We start from the raw sequence: 20,079 nt of genomic DNA, 5'->3' as shown, positions 1-20,079 counted from the left end.
ATTTTAAGAGGAAATGGGATACACATGTGGGATCTCTAAGGGGGTAAATTCAAGGGGGTAGGGTTGTTGGAGTGGGCAGACTTGATGGGCTGTGGCCCTTTTCTGCCGTCATCTTCTATGTTTCTATGAACACCCTGTGACGTACTCACTCCCTATTACTTCTTTTCATTATATTTCATTTTCTCTTTTTTTCAAATGCAATAGTCAATCATCTTTGTTGTGATATATCTTTTCTACTTATCATATAAGGTGCAATAGTCTGATCTTCAGTTAATATCCATGACTGACTATTGCATTTGAAAAGAAGTAATAGGGAGTAAGTACGTCACAGGGTGTTATGTTATAATTTTATTGAAAGAATGTAGATGGGATTGGTTTTTCATATTATAAAATTTAATATAAACTAAACTAAACCTTAAGTTTATATACCGCATCATCTCCACAGAAGTGGAGCTCGACACGGTTTACAGAAATTAATAAAGAAAGGAACTCCAATGGAAAGAAGAAGGGCTTGGTAAAAAGGAAGGAAAGAGGGGACTTAGTATAATGGAGAGGGAGGGAGTAGTTACATTTTGGAGAAAAGCCAAGTTTTCAAATGTTTTCTGAAGCGTTGGAGGGAGGTCGAACTCCGAAGATGGGCAGTAAAGCTGTTCCACAGTGATCCTGAAGAGGAGGGATGTTCCAAGTTTTCCTGTATGGGATATGCCTTTTAAAGAGGGGAAGGATAGTTAGAATTTTTGAGTGGATCTGGTGGAGTTAGGATTCGAGGAGAGCCAAGATAGTGGAAAGAGGGGAGGAAGGATGCCGTGAAGAGATTTGAAGGCTAGACAGGCGCATTTGTAGTGAACCCTGAGGATGACTGGGAGCCAGTGAAGCTTAGACATATTCAAATATATTCAAAAACGAACATATAGTAATCTCATTTATAATAATGCACATTCAGTCAGGATATCCTGACAACCTAACTGGTTTGGAGTCCCCCAGGACAGTTTAAGAACCACAAGATAGATATCAATTATAGATTTTTCAAAATATGCATTCCAAAACCCAATGATCTGACCTAATATACATCTTCATTCACTCCACCTGTCTTTCCTGTTCTATTTTTATCTATAATAATAAAACGCTAAGCGCGCATGCGCACTCTTCGCCCGTGCTTCCCTGATCCCTGATCTGTCGGGCTGTGGCCGGCAAGAGGGCGCATGCGCGCTTACTACCTCACCACAGCTGGCGGAGGGAGCGAACGCTAGGAGTTGCCAGCGGGTACGGCCTGGATCAGGGCTGCGAGGCGAGGCGGCTGTCGGCGGAGGGAAGACGTGCCCAGGACGGAGAGCAGCTGCATCGCCAGAACCTCTTCACACGGTGAACTCTTCAGGGTCCCACATGCCACTCCGCGCTGGGCACCGGAAGATGGGAGTCCCTCAGTGATGCGACAGAGACACTCAACCGAAGGAGAAAGCCGCGGAGCAGCCTGTGCTGTGGCTGCCAACGCTGGAGGGTGGTTTGTCTCGCTGGGAGAGTCGCATGGGAGGGAGAGATAGGAGAGTCAGCGGGGGTTGGGCTGGGAGGGGAGAGAAGCGTCTGCCTTGGGTGCTTCAGGTAGCATCAGCATTTACAGATCGCTGCTGTTGCCGGCTTCTGCCCTTCCTCTCTGGCGGGTCCTGCCTACTTCCTGTTTTCATGAAGACAGGACCTGCCAGACAACAAGACCTGAATCCGGCAACAGCAATGAACTGTGAATGCTGCTGCTGCTCTTTGGAAAGGGTAAGAGAATCGGCCAGAAACAAACATGCTGCTGCACAGAGAAGTGGGGTGGGGAGAGGGGAGGGAAATACTGCTGCTACACAGGGAAGGGTGGGAGGGAAATGCTGCTGCTGCCCAGGGAAATGGAGGGGGAGGGAATGTAGGAATGCTGCTGCAAAGGAAAGTGGGGGGGAGGAGGGAAATGCTGCTGCTGCACAGGGAAGGATGGGAGGGAAATGCTGCTGCACAGGGAAGTTGGGGCTAGCACCTGTTAATGTAACAGGCTATAAGACTAGTATATATATAAAAAAAAACAGAGAACTATTTTTATAAACCTTGCTTTAGTTTTTGTAAAGGTGAATCTGAAACCTGAGCTCCCCCCAACACACACATTTATTTATTTTTTTTACAAGCATTAGAGAACTCATGTAGAAGGGACCTTCTCCCCTCAGTAATACTTTAGTTCCGCTTACTGGGAAGGACAGAGCTAAGTACCCGTGGCCTCCCCTCTGCCTGCTCCTCCGTGGCTGAGGTCGGTGAAAGGCTCTTGGAGAAACGGAATCCTTGGTGTTGATCTGTCCTGGTTTTCCGCTCATCCCTGACAGAAATACGAAGGGGTCACCCCAGTGTTGATGCTCAGGGAGAGGTTGGGTCCTCCACTCTCATCTGCTTCCAACCTTAAGAGACTGAGGGATGAACAGAAATTAAGACAATTAATGGACATTGCCGTGATATCCGATGATGCTTTTTTTTGAACTGGCATTTCTCTTGATTCCTTTGTTGTCCAGCTCAGTTGCAACCAGGATGTGGGGGTCTGGTGCATGGGGACAGAACTTTCACCCATCCTCAATGGAATCTAACCCTGCCCATCCCCACAATTAATCTCTATTCCCACCTGTACCCACAAGAGTCAAGGCTATTATTTACTTGCTCAAAGACCTCTGTTACCTTCCAACCTCAACAACCTCCCATGGTTTATTGAATGGTATTCATTGTTCAACCAGTGAGTATTCCAAGCCTCAGTCTGATGTTCTAAATGCCTCATTTTGGAGTCATCAGAGATTTTGACTGCACTCCCGTGGGAATCTCACAGCAACTTCTTTCATACCCGTGGGATTCCCACAATCCCCATTCCCATGCAGCTCTCTGGTCTCATGTCATAAGCCATCTACGCACTCTCTGGGCTTTTTCCCCTACTTTACATGGCCCCCACCCCAACATGGTCATGGTTTAAGGGAGGGATAAAGTGGCTCCTTTCAAAACATGAGCTGTAACCATCTAGACCAGGGGTGTCCAACCTTTTGGCTTCCCTGGGCCGCATTGGCCGGAAAAAATGTTTCTGGGGCCGCACAAATGCGCAAACGCTGCAGCAAGACAGAGGAGGGAGCCGGCAAGACGGTAAACACCTGGGGGCAGCAGAGGAAAACACTGCATCACCTTCGACCGGGGCAGCACAAAATACTTCACAGGGCCGCATTTGGCCCTCGGGCCGCAGGTTGGACACCTCTGATCTAGACAACTGGTCTTCACTCCCAGGCCACAAACAAGCCAGGTTTTCAATATATCCTAATGAATATGCATGAGAAATAGGTGCGTATCCACCACCACCGTTGTATGGATGGGCAAAGTGGACAAGCCATAGTCTTTATTTGCCATCATTTTCTATGTTTCTGTTAGGGATATCATTAAATTCTGACCCACTGGGGACCCTCAAAGACAGAGGCTCAAGGCATCACTCTTGGAAAATGTTCTGAACTCCTTCCCCTTCCCTCCACAAAGGGGCTGTGAACACTATCTTCACAGCATCCCCAGCCCTGGCCAACTTGGGAAGTGGAAGGCCCAGCCTGGGAGCAGAACACGGGATTTCTTATTAACATCAGTGGTTGCTGATCAGAATTGCAGTGCCAGTACTGAGGAGTGCAATAAGTTGTTAATCACCTTCTGGATAGCTGTATCCTGGGATGAGGGTGTAGCCTGGAAGAGAGAGAGAGAGCGAGCATGCATGAGCAACTGAATTCAAAGGAAAGAAACACAAAACACAGAGCTGTGCACACACTGGTAAGGTTGTAGTAACCAAGGTCAAGTCTAAAAGAAAAGAGAGGCACAACAAAACCACAGCAGAAATCCAGCAAATAAGAAAAAAGCAGCCAATTGTACAGTCCTACCATGTAGATACACGTCATGAATTTCTAGTGAGGACTTGCATTTGCACTTTATATTTATATTGCTTCCTCTTTTCTACTGTTATATTTTAATTCATATTTGTATATCATGAATTATCAGTAAGCACTTGCACTTTGTATTTCATTCTTAGAATCGGTTTTCATTCAACCTCTTCCTATCACGTTGCACTTTATATGGTTATTGTGTGATTGTATTTGTCTATTGTATGGTCCTTTCACTATTGTATTAGCTTATTTATCTAATTATTTATTCTTTAGGTTGGTCTTCAGGGAGTGTATATATTTATTGTGCCTTTATCATCCCTTTCCCTTGGTGTACAAGTCTGATTTTTCATTGGGAGTGTGACTTCACCTATATGTTTATTAATTTCTTTATGGACTATATGATGTATGAGGCAATTCTTATTTAGACTACGGTCTGGTGCTGGTCACCTTTGAGATATCGCCTGAGCCAGAGGTTTACGCTATTGCATCCAGGGCTCATACTGATGTCCACTATTTAAAGGTTTCTTTCACATTATCAGACTTCTTATTCCAGAGACTAGGCGTATTAGCCAATTCCTTTGTGGTATTATTTTCAGGATAGTATTGGCTATTATCCAAAGGGTTACATTATTGTGCTCTTTTAATAAGAGCCCAACATGTTCTGGCAAAAAACTGCCTACATCAGGGGCACATTCAGTTTATACCACAACAATCTATACCCCACCTTAAAGCAAGACACTTAGGCCCGGATCCTAGAAACAGCGCTGGAAGTTAGGCAGAGGTAGGCACCCTACCACTGCCTACCTCATTGCCAATACAAAGCAACTGAAAGTGCGTTAAAAAAGTAGGCGTCGGAATTGCGTTTAAGCATGGCACATAAGGTCACGGTAGGCGTGATGGGTGGAGATGACCTCAGGCGTCGCTATGCACGATTCTCCATCAAACGTGGAAGCCGCCAACATAGGCCTTGAAAACCTTGGCCTACATTACTGACGCCTGCGGCCGTGGTTCTGCAAACAGCGCCTTTTTTTTCTATGCACTGTTCACAGAATCCAGCCCTCAGGGGGGAATTCATCGAGGAGCGTCATGACTTTTGTACGAGCTAAATGCCAAAGCCCCTTTCTGTACCTATGGGCAGCTAGCACGAATTATATTAATGCGCGTTAAAAGACAATGTCCGTCAATGAGTTCCCCCCCCCATCCCCCAGGGGTAAAGTCTATATATGTCCCCTAAAAAATTGGTACCAAAGAGGTCGGTGCTTAGTGTGATTCTATAAACCGCCTTCAGAGGGAAGCGCAGCTTACAGAATCACAGGCAGCGCCCGTCCATGCAACAAACATTTAGGTGCAGGCATTTAAGCCAATGAAAACCAGGCCTAAATGCCTGTGCCAGTTAGGTGTTCGGGACAGCCCTAATGAAGATGCATGAGAGAGATTTGTATCTAATGGAGGTTCCAGACATGTAATCTGCCCCTTGCATATTCATTAGGGCAGTGGTTCCCAAACCCTGTCCTGGGGGACCCCCAGCCAGTCGGGTTTTCAAGATATCCCTAATGAATATGCAGGAGAGAGATTTGCATATAATGGAAGCGACAGGTATGCAAATCTCTCTCCTGCATATTCATTAGGGATATCTTGAAAACCCGACTGGCTGGGGGTCCCCCAGGACAGGGTTTGGGAACCACTGCATTAGGGCTATCCCGAAAACCTGACTGACACAGGCATTTAGGCCTGGTTTTCATTGGTCCTCCAGCAACAGCTTCTTGGAGGGTAGCAAGGCATAACAACAGATCGCGACAGACAGACAAATGAAAAGAACAGTCTGCTTTTTAAATAACAAGATGTTTGTGCAATGATCATGATTGTTCAATTTAATTATCAAAATCTTGAAGGGGGAAGAATATGCTAGGGGCCTAGCGGGAAGACTGAAGGTTCACCCAGGGCACACACTCCCCTTTGCATCAGCTTTGGCAGCCTTTGTCTTTCAAAATTACACAATGGTGTGGGTTGCTCACTGACTCATCTGTGCAGGCTGATATTTTTGGTCTGCTGGTTCCTCCTTTTTCTTGTACGAATTTTCATTTGCAGTCACACAGGGATTTACCCTATTTTAATAAAACCCTCCTTCTGGTCAACTGGAGCAAGAGTTCTGAGACTAGCAGCTGAACACCAGGGATTCTTCTGAAACCACCTCTGAATTCACTGTCTCTTTTGCTGAGGGCTGTGACTGTCTTCCCTCACCCCCACAGGCTGTAGCTGTTGCCTCCATATCACTGTGGCCCCCTAGAGAATGACACGGGGACAATTTTTCCCCCATCCCCGCAGGAACTCAATTTCCTTGTGCCGTCCCTGACCCGTTCCTGTAATCTCAGCCTTCACCGCGCAGACCTCAAACACTTAGGATTTTAAAGTGTTTGAGGCTTGTGCAGATTGAGACAGAGCTTGCAGGAAAATGGATGATGAGAGGATGAACCTACCACAAGACGTGGAGCACACTCTTATGGCAGCCAGAAGACCTTCAACCAGAAAACGGTATGGGTTGAAAGAGAGAAGGTTCCGCTACCAGTGCACAGACACGCAACGAGACCCCTACAACTGCCCCATACCGGACATCCTGCAGTACATACTGAGCTTATCTCAGGGGGACCTAAAACTCACTTCCATCAAGGTCCACCTAAGTGCAATCACGGCATACCACGCTGGCCTAGACAGCAAACCAGTGTCAAGGCATCCAGTAATCACAAAATTTCATGAAGGGACTGTCCAATCTGCACCCACCGGTCAGACCACCACCGCCCGGTTGGGACTTCAACTTGGTGCCGCATCATCTCACCTCGACCCCTTCAAACCTTTGGGGGAGGCAGATCCCGTTTCCTGGCTGGGAAAACCCTGACCATCGTGTCTACCGACACACTCCCTCATGAGAACAGGGTGGTACCCAGAACCCACCCCCGATTCTTGCCGAAGGTGGCTTCAGCGTGCCTCCCGGCACTCTACATCTCCCCACAGGGAGGCACACTGCCACCTCAGCAACACCTCCTGGACTGTGTGCGGGCCCTGACTATGCAGCAGATTAGACAAGCCTCAATTGTTCGTCTCCTACGACCAAAACAGACCAGGACTTCCGGCCACCAAACGCAGGCGCTCGCGCTGGATATAAGAGTGCATCCTCTTCACCTATAGAAAAGCGCAGCATCAACCGCAGGTGGGAGCCAACGCCCACCAGCGCAGAACCATAGCCAACACAACGGCACATCTGCACCACACACCAATAGGGGACATCTGCGATGCAGCCACTTGGTCCTCCATGCACACCTTCACCAAGCACTACTGCCTCGACATAGCATTCCACGCTCCAAATGCATTCGGCCGAGCAGTCTTGGAAGTGGCTCTTCCCTCCCGGGAAGGACAGCAACCACTAGCACAGCCTTGACAAACACTGATCAAGTAGGGTGTTATAAATATCGACAAACACTGTTCAAGTAGGGTGTTATAGATATTGATTAAGTAGGTCTTCCAGCACTCCTTCCTAGACTGAATGTGGAATAGGCAAGTATGAATTCTCACATGCAAGTACGATTTGTCACTGTTGACCAGTTGGTTTCTCACTGTTCATTGATTGTCATTGACCAATTTCACTGTTCTGTGAGTTAAGTAGGTCTTCCAGCAATCCTGTCTAGTCTGAATGTGGAATAGGCAAGTATGAATTCTCATATGCAAGTACGAATTGTCACTATTGACCAGTTATGAATTGTCACCGTTGACCAGTTGGTTTTCTCACTGTTCATTGATTGTCATTGACCAGTTTTCGCTGTTCTGTGAGTTAAGTAGGTCTTCCAGCACTCCTGTCTAGACTGAATGTGGAATAGGCAAGTATGAATTCTCATGCAAGTACGAATGGTCACTGTTGACCAGTTGGTTTCTCATTGTTCATTGATTGTCATTGACCAGTTCATTGTTCTGTGAGTATTATTGCTCAGTTAACACAGCACTTTATCTAAAACCTTGTCTCCACAACTTTACCTGCTTTGCCTGATTACCCTGCCCGGCTCGGCCTCCACAGCCAAGGAAGGGATGCACAAAGCGCTAAGGCGCAGGTCCAGTCGGTACATCCCTCGGCTAGGGAGTCACCCATATGTGGCTGACTCATCCTGCTTGTCCTAGGAGAAAGTGTAGTTACTTACCTGTAACGTAGGTTCTCCGTGGACAGCAGGATAGTCAGCCACACAACCCACCCGCCTCCCCAAACGGCCGACCCGGCCACAGCTAGGAACATCCTGGGGATTAGGGGGAAGCAGGGGGGAATGGGTAGGGCTCGGGCATGCCCAGTGGGGCCCGGGCACTGCACGTGCTCAGAGAAAAAAAAAAAAAAAAATCTCTCTGAGCTATTGGAGAGCTTATCTGCAAATTGGGAGGTGTTGGGATAACACCCATATGTGGCTGACTATCCTGCTGTCCACGGAGAACCTACGTTACAGGTAAGTAACTACACTTTCCCAGCAAGGCAGAATTAACACTTAGGCGGACCCTAGGATTCTCCATAGACAAACAGTATAAGTCAGCCCCACTTTTGGTGACCTCATCTACGTTCCCAATTCGGAATTGCTCTCCCAGAGCTCAGGTGAGGCTTTAGGAGCCTCATCTGAGCATGTGCAGGTAGTAGCCCTGCCATGAGGTATGCTTCTCCTAGGCAATGGGCACACACCTCATGGGGGTCCAAGGAGCTCATTTTTCGTTTGCAGTCCGGGCACTTCTTGAAACCCGGTTTTCCTGCAGGCTTTCCGTTTTTTTGGGTTTTTTTCTGCCATTCTTCTTTTTTTCTTTCTTTCTGGGTTTTTTGTTCTTGGTTTTGTTTTGTTTTTTGAATGGAGAGCTGTGATCTGTCCATTTGGGAAGGGCGGATGAACTAAACTGGATTAGTGAGGGACAGCACAGGTATATATAGGGCTACCTGCACATGCTCAGATGAGGCTCCTAAAGCCTTGAACTATAGAGGTGTGAAGTAAAAAACAAGCCCAGGACCCACAGAACTGAGATGGCTTCTTACCGTGACGAGATTTCATCCAGCATATGAGGCCAGTGATGAGGAAGATTAACCCCAAGGCAAGAACCACTACAGACACACTGATCTTCACCTTCTGTCGCACTGTCAGTCCAGGCTCTGTCGACCATCAGGAGATGATACATACAAATACACACATCGGAAACAAGTCAACTTGACTATCGTAACTCAATAATAATAATAGCATTTTTAGAGCACTATGAAAAAAAGTACATAACACTGTTCGGGTATGATAAATCCCTGCCTCAGCGAGGTTACAGTTTAAACAGGCACCTGAGGAAATGACAGATAAAAATGATATGTTTTCTTTTTAATCTTCTGGTTTTGTGCCATTGTATGCTGATAATGGATTTTATTGTACATCGCTTTGAATTTTGGATTAAGCAGTATAAGAAATTTTCAATAAACCTTGAAACCTTTTTTTTTTTTTTTTTTTTTTAAATAAATCGTCTTGAACTGAAAATAAAGCTATTATTATTATTACATGGCGTAAGTGCTCGCACCTACCGTGAAGCCCACGCATTCCAACGTAAGTAACCTGTTCTGGGCTCCTTTGGGAAGGTGAACTCCAAACAATTAAATAAATAAATATGCTCTATTCTCAGTGGTGTACTAAGGGCTCCTTTCACTAAGGTGCGCTAGCGTTTTTAGTGTAGCACGCTAACCCTGCTGGCGTTAGGGTCCAGTCCGTGGGGCATTGTAGCACGTGCTAGTCGGTGTGTTAATGCCCTAACGCAGCTTAGTAAAAGGAGCCCTAAGGGGGAGGCAATCCGCCCCGGGCACCCTCCTGGTGGGGGCGCTAGCACCTGTCCTCCCCTCTGCCCCCCCCCCCCCACTAATGCGCGTCGCTTCCCTCCCTCATGCCTCCTTAATGTTTGCAGTGCTCTTCTTCTGATGTCACTTCCTGGACCCGCTAGGAAGTGACATCGGAGGAAGAGCCGACAATGGCGTGAGCAACGTGTTGGGGGTTGCTCGTGGTGTGAACGTTTAAAAAGTACGGGGGAAGGGAATGGGTGTGCAGGGAAGGAATGGATGGGGGTGTTGGGGGGGGGGCGGAGGGCAGGGGAGCGGCACCACTGCCCCGGGCACTTCTCACCGCCGCTATTCTATTTCAATATCTGTTTTATTGAATTTTTTTTTCACCCGATAACAACACACAAGGCCAACAACTCTTGGGACTTCCTCCACTGATTTGTTAATCTTAATTTTCTTTCTTGTAGAAAGGAATGCATATTGTAAAATCATCTGCGTCGGAGAGGGGAGAGTGTGGCGCAGTGGTTAAAGCTACAGCCTCAGAATCCTGGGGTTGTGGGTTGAAACCCATGCTGCTCCTTGTGACCTTGGGCAAGTCACTTAATCCCCCCATTGCCCCAGGTATATTAGATAGACAGGGATAAATGCTTGAGCACCTGAATAAATTAATGTAAACCGTTCTGAGCATCCCTTTTTTTATTTTCCTGGCTTTCCTCTCTCCCCCCAAAATTGGTTATTCTATTCTCTGGTCTCCCCATTCCTAGACTCACCCCAGTTCTCCTGGTAGGGCTCTTGCCTGCTAGCATGCTCGACACTGCAGGTGTAGCTGTCCCCGCTCTGTGGTGTGACGTCTACTCTTAACTGTGTCTGGTAGTTCCAGTCACCGTTGGGTAACACCTCAGACAGGTTGTCTGTAATAGGGTACCCGTTCTTTAGCCAGGTAACGTTCACTGCCGCAGGGTAGAATTCGAACACGTAGCACACAAGATTCCACGTTTTGGTCTTGCTCCAAGATTCCGTGGCAGCGATTTGCACCTTGGGGGAAACTGAAGCACAAACATACATACATCCTGTTATATTAACCCTCTTTCTTCCTCCCCTCTTAAAGTCAATCAATTTGTACCTTTGCTTAATCTTTGTAAACCGCATAGAACTTCACGGTATTGCGGTATATAAGCTGTTATTATTATTATACACCATAAGTGTTGTGTGCATAGAACTGAGAAACACTCAGATATATCCCAGGCCGCCAGAGACAGGCCTGGGAACCCCCCCCCCCCGATGCATGCTGGGAGTTGTAGTTCTAATTGACCTAAGAGGGTGTCGGAGTACATACTTTCCAGAATCTAGAATTGATTTTGTCCTTCGCCCACCATCCATGGCATACATAATCTGTTTTGCCATTCCTGCTGTGGAATATAACACACACTTCCCGTCTCAACACCGTTCCCCCTCCCCATCATGTCACCTACCCAGTAGACCACAGGGGCATAGCTATGGATTGGCCTTGTCTGCCCAATATCGGCTCAGGTCCATCCAGTCTCTCTCACGGCGCGAGCATGTGGTGGCGGCAGGGCCAAGCTGCATTGCCGGTCCTGCTTGAAGTGGCGCCGTGCATGCAGTCCAGCGCACCACCTCTGGGGAAGGGCGAGTAGCTGCTTGCCCCAGCTCCAGAGGTGGGGGGCAGGCAGGACTCGATGGTGCAGTCTCACTTCACCAGTCCACCCAAAATTGACCTTCAGGGCTATATGCCTCCTCGCCAATATAACCTCTTACTCACCCACCCTTTGCAGTATGCCTCTTCCTCAGTATAATCCCATCTCACTCATCTGAGTCCCTTCCCCATGACAACCTCTCTCTTTCAACACTGCCCCCTCCCAGTATAACTCCCAGTCTCACCCATCCTCATCATGTATCCCCTTCCAGTGGTGTAGTAAATGAGGGCAGACCGCCCCAGGCGTCATCTTGGTGGGGGCACCGGCACCTCTTCACCACCCCCCCCCCTCCCCGACCCTACCTCTTTAAATCTTCACCAGCACAAGTGACTTCTCTGGCCAACTGCTTGCACTGGCCTGGATCCCCTCCGAAATCACTTCCGGGTTGCGGGACCTGGAATTGAAGTCGGAGGGAAAGTCAACACCGGCACAAGCAGCAGACCGGAGAAGCTGCTCGCGCTGGCGAAGATTTAGGGGTCCCTTTTACTAGGGCGTGCTATGCGTTTCAGCCCGTGCTAAACGCTAACGCATCCATTACGGTCTATGGACGCGTTAGCGTTTTGCGTGCCTTAGTAAAAGGGACCCTTTAAAGAGGTATGGGGGGAGGGAGGGTGCAAGTGTGGTTCTGGGGGGGGCGCCTCCTACCCTCGTTATGCCACTGCCCCCTCCCCACTATAACCCACCTAACTTCACTCACTTACCCTCAACATTGTGCCCCCTTGTCAGCATAACTCCCCGTTTCACTCAACCGCGACACTGTGCCCTCTCCCCACGATAACCCCCATCTCCCCCAGTATAATCCCCCCCCCCAGCATCACTCACCTGTCCTCAGCACCGTGCTTCCCCAGTACTTCTCTCTATTTGTCTGGCACTGGAGCTGTTTCTTTTGGATCTTGTCCAGGAAGCCTGGCTTCGTGTTCAGGAAAGTGGTGATGTTTATGACCGCCTCGTGCACTTGGCTGAGGTACGAAGGGTAGGGGAGGAAGAGCTTTTCATTGGGGTCATATTGTAGCATTACCTGCTTGTTGAAGACCACATAGTAGTAAAATCCCACCTCCTTGGTGCCGTCCCCATAGACGCAGTCCCTGTTAAACTGTGTGACAAACGTACCTGAAGAAGAGACCAGACACCTGTCAACCTGGCTGCACTGACGCAGAGCAGATAAGATAGGAGAACCAAAATCACTCAACATATTGATCCATTCATTAATTATTTCAAAACTCGATTATTGTAACTCTTTATTAATAAATGTCACCCAAAAAGAGGAGAGGCGTCTTCAGATAGTTCAAAATACTGCCATCAAATTAATACACAACCGCAAAAAATTTGACCATGTTACACCGCTCCTGATTGAATCACATTGGCTTCCTGTTGCTCATCGCATTACTTTTAAAATTTTACTTTTCGTTTTTTAAAACACTGTCCACAAACGAACCCCCAATTCATCAATAAATTACTTATCCCCCAAAGCACATCACGTTCTTTAAGATCCACTAATCAAAAACTCTTAACAGTTCCATCACTAAAAGTTATCGGAACTCGTCGTCCTGATATTTTTTCTGTAACGGCCCCACAATTATGGAACCCTTTGCCTCAGTATCTAAGAGAGGAAAATGATCTGAAACATTTTAAAGGCATTCTGAAGAGCTTCCTTTTTAAAGACGCCTTTAATTTATAATCATATTTCACGATTACCATTTTTTTTTTTCCTCCTCTTTTTTTATCTTATTCACCTTACCTGCTGTTTTTACCATTTATGTTTTAAGAACATAAGAAGTTGCCTCCACTGGGTCAGACCGGAGGTCCATCGTGCCCAGCGGTCCGCTCCCGCCGCGGCCCATCAGGTCCATGACCTGTGGTTTCTGACTATTCCTGTAACCTACCTCCACTTCTATCTGTACCCCTTTTATGCATACAATTGTAGTTCTGCCCTTTCTTCCCTTATGTATCTGTTAGTTTGTATGATAGTATGTCAAACTTATGTAATCTTTTATAAATAATTTAATCTGTACACCTTTTTTTCTTTTATTTGTAAATCGCTTAGCACAGTGGTTCCCAACCCTGTCCTGGAGGAACACCAGGCCAATTGGGTTTTCAGGCTAGCCCTAATGAATATGCATGAAGCAAATTTGCATGCCTATCACTTCCATCATATGCAAATCTCTCTCATGCATATTCATTAGGGCTAGCCTGAAAACCCGATTGGCCTGGTGTTCCTCCAGGACAGGGTTGGGAATCACTGGCTTAGCAAATTAACTTAAGCGATTCAATAAGTTAAAAATAAACTTGAAACTTAAACTTGAATAAGAGCTATGCCAATGCTAGCCCGATGCAGTTTCAGCATAGACAAGGACAATGCAATGCTGTAATATCAGATCATTTGAAGCTACACACCTGACGTCAGAGTGACTGTCTAAGGGCATACTCACCTGTCGGGTTGCAGAGTAGGGCCCAGCAGAGCAGCAGTGCCAGCCCCCGGGTCCCCCGCATGATCAAACCCCAGCAGGCGCCCTTCGTCCCTGCAACCGTCCCACTGCGTTCTGCTTCCTTATCCCAAACTCAAATTAAACGTCCCCGAGCTTCGAAGAAGCAGCCAATGGCATGGCAGAGCCGCGCTGGGTCATTTGTTGCCAGGCAGGGCTCTGTGCTTGCCCCGATAAGCGAGAGTGCTTGTGAACGCACCTCAGCCCTGTGGTACAGTCACTACAGGGGAGGAGTGGTTTTTGGACAGCCCTCCCACCTCCTATCTGTCAAGTTCAGCGTCGGATGCATTTTCTTTTTTGCAAGCAGCGATTTTGCAGTGCATGAGAACAGAAGCATTGCTGTACTGGGAAGAATGAAGGAATAGCCTTGTGGTCACAGCACTGGACTAACAAGCAAGGAATCTGAGCTTAAATTAGCAGTGCTGTTGCTTGTGAACTAGGGCAAAACATTTAACCCTTCATTGCCAGAGGTATAATCAGCGGCGGACCTGGCAGGGGAGCTGGCAGAGCACCCCTTTCCAGGCAGCGGGAAGGTGCGTCAGAGAGGGTGGGGGCTGGCAGACCCCCCAACCGCTCCAGCTCACCCGAGTTCTCTGCAGCTGGAGCAGACCACCCCGCCCTTGGTATGCCACTGGGTACAATCATAGAAACATAGAATATGATGGCAGAAAAGGGCCACAGCCCATCAAGTCTGCCCACGCCAATGACCCACCGTCAGAACTTCACCCCCGCTAGCGTTTCAGAGACCGGGAAATCTCTGGTGTGCCTGAATGTAATGCACATCGAACCGCTACGGAAAAAGGTGTGAGCTAAATTCAAATACAAGCACTGCAGATAACTGGGCACTTTCTGGCAATTCTTATATTTGCATTGTATAGCAGTATCGTTTATTGTTTTTATGACCCCCCAGAAGAAGGTTGCTTGTACAACCGAAACACGGCCCGTGTTGGGTCTACATTATAACTCAGTACTATTTTTGGCACCCTGTTCAAATAAAGGCATTATCAAGATCATCGGCGAAAGATTAGAGAAACTGGGACTCTTCTCCCTTGAAAAGAGGAGACTGAGAGGAGACATGATCGAAGCATTCAAGGTCCTGAAGGGAATAGACTTAGCAGATAAGGACAGGTTGTTCGCCCTCTCCAAGGTAGGGAGAACGAGAGGGCACTCTCTAAAATTGAAAGGGGATAGATTCCGTACGAACACAAGGAAGTTCTTTTTCACCCAGAGAGTGGCAGAAAACTGGAACGCTCTTCCGGAGTCTGTCCTAGGGAAAAACACCCTCCAGGGATTCAAGACAAAGTTAGACAAGTTCCTGCTGAACCAGAACGTACGCAGGTAGGGCTAGTCTCAGTTAAGGCACTGGTCTTTGACCAGAGGGCTGCCGCGTAAGCGGGCTGCTGGACACGATGGACCACTGGTCTGACCCAGCAGCAGCAATTCTTATGTTTATCAGTTCCGCAGTTTTTTTGTTTCCTGCTTCCTCAAACCCTTTTCACTTCCCCTCTCCAGAAATCCCCCGATGCGGCCTCACACCCTCTTCTCCTGGAAATGGGTTTTCTTTCCTTTTTTTATTTGCAAACAGAAATTCAAAGAGTTCAGTTTGGACTGCAGCCCCAGGATTTCACTTCTCCCAGTACGCCCTGTACTCATAGATCTTCATCTGTGTGCGAAGCGTCTATGCAGAATTTGTGTTGTGTTTACAATCACAGGTAGAGTTAGGGGGGGTTCCTCCTCCCTCACCCACCACTTCTCCTTTCTACTAAGCATATCTCAGCACCCAGGTTGTTTTTAAAAACATTTTATCAAACTCAATTAAAAAAATTAACAAGCCAACAAAAGAACGCATCGATTTATTTCCAATAGCACACAGATCCAGTAACCAGATCACATACCTGATAACTCTCAACCGCCATCATACAAAGGCGTATCTTGTATTTTATTTTGAGAAAAGGTATCCATATTTCCAAATGTCCTTAAATTTATCCTGAATCAATTGTATACGTGGGTTCTTTTGAGTTACGTAGGTACGTGGCGACGTCCTCTGTGTTTAAGAATCAGCTGTGTTGGAGCGCCATTTTGTGAGAATGAATCTTATTAGGAAGCCATGGTGAAAGTTGAGTACGCTTTGTGAGACGATTATATCAATAAAAGTTAAGATGTTTTGTGATTTGTGTATGTGTGTATATTGAGTTTGTTATTTGTTTTATTTCAGGTGAAACTCAGCCCTGACACAGAGTGCGAAACGTGCATGTCGACATGGGGTTTGGCAATTTGCCGATTATACCAGTATTTAAGATGTTAAAAATTTCTTCAGAGTTTGTGCACCTTATATATATTTATTTATGAAAAAAATTAATAAATTATTGGTACATTGGAGAACCGGTGAGGTGCGGCCTTTTGAAAAATTTTGTCGGGTAAATTGTTCCCGTTAAGTAAGCCACTTCTGAGGTCTCCTTGGGTCTAAGAACTTAAGAACTTCCTCTGCCGGGTCAGACCAGGGGTCCTAAAACCGCAAAAACTAGAAGACAGGAAGTGAGGTAATAGGATAACTCCACAATACGAAAAGACCCTCACTCATAGGGTTTTGAATTTAATGAAGAATTTCCTAATAGACTGATCAAGAATTACACAGATTGATGATTTAACCCTATGAGTGAGGGTCTTTTCAGACCAGGGGTCCATCATGCCCAGCAGTCCGCTCCCGCGGTGGCCCCCCAGGTCCGTGACCTGTAAGTGGTCCTTAACCTAAATTCTTATTCCCTATTCATTTAGTACCTGTATAGCTACTCTCTATCTGTACCCTTCAATCCCCTTCCCCTCTCAGGAAGTCATCCAATCCTTTTTTGAAGCCCAAAATTGTACTATGCCCTATCACCTCCACTGGGAGCGCATTCCAGGTGTCCACCACCCTCTGAGTGAAGAAGAACTTCCTAGCATTTGTTTTGAATCTGTCTCCTCTCAATTTTTCTGAATGACCTCTTGTTTGTGTTGGTCTATACCAGGGATCTCAAAGTCCCTCCTTGAGGGCCACAATCCAGTCGGGTTTTCCAGATTTCCCCAATGAATATGCATTGAAAGCAGTGCATGCACATAGATCTCATGCATATTCATTGGGGAAATCCTGAAAACCCGACAGGATTAACAACTTGATATACGAGTATGATTAAGATGTCTGAGATGACTGCCCTGACGATTTTTCATTTTTTATGATTCTTAAATTTATCCTAGCACTTACTCCCGATAAAAGTTGGCTTCTGAGAATGTTTTATAAACACAGGCAAAAGGAATTCCTAGGTTATAAGATACAAATGTTTCCAGATTTAGCAAGGAATACTCAAAAGCGTAGAAGAGAATTTCTGTTGTTAAAACCTGGTGTTTTGGCTTTAGGGGCTACCTTTTTTCTTAGACGCCCCTGTAAGTGTGAAATTCATTATAAAACTCAGAAGCTTGTTTTCTTTGAACTTCTCCAATTGACGACCTTCCTGTCTCTATCCCGCTTGGAGAAGGCGAGTGCTTAATGGAATATAAATGTCCTTACTCTTTGATAGCTAAATGATTTCTTAAAGGGAATTTTTACTTTTTTGTTAGAACTCGCTTTTGAATCACATTTTGGATCTATTTGCGGACTTGAGAAGATTTATGTTAATATTGCTTATTTTGGTTTTGGTGTGATATCATTTAACATTACTGATCATGAATCCTATTTCGGTACAAGTTTATCTTGATTGTATAAATTGAAATCTTATAAATAAATTAAAAAAAATTTTATCCAGGCAGCCCCTTGATCTTTCCAAACAATTCTTGTCCTTCACCGCTCTAAATTACTGTTTTTAGTGCTCCGACAGGGGGGGCGTGGGGGGGGGACCCCCCCAATTTACTTAATAGACATCGCACCGCGTTGTGGGGGTTGTAACCCCCATTTTACTGAAAACTTCACTTTTTCCCTGTTTTTAATTACTGTTTTTAGTGCTCCTACGGGGGGGGGCGTTGGGGGGGAACCCCCCCAAATTTACTTAATAGACATCGCGTCGTGTAGTGGGGGGCGTTGTGGGGGGTGGGGGGGTTGTAACCCCCCACATTTTACTGAAACTTCACTTTTTCCCTGTTTTTAGGGAAAAAGTTCAGTTTACAGTAAAATGTGGAGGGTTACAACCCCCCAAACCCCCCATAACGCCGGTGCGATCTCTATTAAGTAAACTGGGGGGGGGGGGGTTCCCCAACAAAACCCCCCGTCGGAGCCCCTAAAAACTGTAATTTTTAGCTCAATTGTTGGCGCGCGCTTTTGTCTTTCGCGCCGTTGTCTATGAACCAAAAGAAAAGTTCATAAAATGAACAGAAATGAGTTACTCTACTGCTCAGACCTAATTCCCCTGCAGTATATATGCACAGCCACTTTGCCACACCATAGGGAAGAAAATCCACACTATAGCTCCACATCGGCACTCGTGAATTGGCCAGATTCTTAAAAAGGCGCTGACAGGTTCCTAACGGAAGTGTTTCAATTGGTTTTACATGGTGCAATAATTGGTCATGCCATTAAAAACCAATTAAAAACTAGGCACCCTCCGGGATCAACGCCTGGGTCCAAGGTGCTAAAGCGGGCATGTTTACTTCGGCATCACTGGCCGTGATTCTACAAGGATACTAGGCGCTGGAAATGTAGGCGATTCTGTAAACGGTGCCTGTCCATGACTGATAGGGGGCAGACATTGCTTTCAGAATCAGCCCCATACTGTGCACAGGGACCATCCTTGAGCAATGGACTGATGTTGCATGACCCGTCTTTTGCCATTGTCCCAAGTGTCAAATCCAGTAGGGGATCCTCAGGACTTGGGTATGGAAGTGATTTAGGACATTCCAGGTTGTCTATTCCTCTCCTGCAGGAAGCTGCTCGCTTCCTCTGGAACCCCTGCTAATCCCAGTCCAAGCTGTGGCCATCAATGGTATTGCAGCATTTATAAATGTTACACTGACGCCATGTGGTCTCTATTGTTACTGCGACCCCAAAAATGATAAGAGCAGTGCTTATTAATAATTTATACCAATGATTCTCAACCCAGACCTCAGCACATACCCAGAGATACATTTGCATATACATCAGAGGCAGTGAATGCAAATTTATCTCATGCTTATTACTTGTGATTATATTGAAAACCAGACTGGCTTGGTGTATCCCAAGGACTGTGCTGAGAACTCTTGCTTTGTGATCAATAATTGTATTATAGTTCCTGATCTTTTTTTTTTGTTGTTGTTATTATATATATGAACAAAGAACAAAAATAAAAAAACAAGACAGGAATACTTCCACCCACAACAATAGCCACAATATAAAAAAAACAACTATTAACTACATCTTTTCCTGAGCCTCAGAAAAATGAACCTCATTCTTATCATATCCCCTCTCACCTATGTACAAAATTTTCAAGTCATGCAGGACCCAGGATAATAAACTTATGACTAAGTCGAGAAATAAGATACTTGCAGGGAAATGTAGAAAGAAGGCTACCCCTAAAGCAAAAAGGTTCAAGACTCAAGAGGAAGAAATTACTTCCTGTCTGCTTGACCAAAATGTGAAACACCCAAGAATCTGTCATCATTTCCTGTTACTATTATTTTTTTTTTTGCGGGGGGTGTATTTACTTGGACTAACAAATTTTCTTTGAAGTATTATTTGAAAATTGTTTTCAAAACCTAAATTTTCAAAAATTATATGACACCTTGTGGATACTATTGGCACAGCAGCCTGTGATTAATCCACTACTCAGACATCTGATGGCCACCCCTGGTATTGCAGTCTTTGTCTTTTTGGCTGAAACCCCATGGCCATTGACTAGATGTTACTGTAGTCTCTAATTAATACATTACACTGGCATCTTCTGACTACTTTTGGTACTTCAACCTCTTTATTAATAATACCAACATGACATTACCATTAATGCTGTTACAGCTTCTGATTAATCTATTGTACCAATGCCTTGTGGCTGCTGTGGGTTTTGCAGACTCTGATTAAGTCTCTGTTTTGATAACCTATTATTCCTATTGGATTTACAATCTGATTATGCCATTATATCTATACCCTGTGTGGCTGCTGCTACATTAAGTTTCTGATTAGCTTTTTCATACTAAGAAAAAAGAGACTGTGAAAAACATAA

General features: G+C 45.9%; 1 protein-coding gene across 1 annotated transcript; it reads right to left on the bottom strand.

The window, feature by feature from the left end:
• Positions 1-2,139: 2,139 nt before the first annotated feature.
• LOC117350579 (HLA class II histocompatibility antigen, DM beta chain) lies at positions 2,140-14,045 on the bottom strand. Its single transcript, XM_033924922.1, has 6 exons — positions 13,871-14,045; positions 12,264-12,551; positions 10,497-10,772; positions 8,959-9,072; positions 3,682-3,717; positions 2,140-2,429 (listed from the first exon to the last, which is right to left on the bottom strand). Exons 1-6 carry the CDS (start codon positions 13,929-13,931, stop codon positions 2,422-2,424), a joined length of 783 nt encoding a protein of 260 aa, XP_033780813.1. The 5' UTR covers positions 13,932-14,045; the 3' UTR covers positions 2,140-2,421.
• Positions 14,046-20,079: the final 6,034 nt, after the last annotated feature.

The sequence above is a fragment of the Geotrypetes seraphini genome, chromosome 16 (assembly GCF_902459505.1).
Source record: "Geotrypetes seraphini chromosome 16, aGeoSer1.1, whole genome shotgun sequence".
In the NCBI taxonomy this organism is placed as follows: Eukaryota; Metazoa; Chordata; class Amphibia; order Gymnophiona; family Dermophiidae; genus Geotrypetes; species Geotrypetes seraphini.
This window is presented reverse-complemented; position numbering and strand designations above follow the sequence as displayed.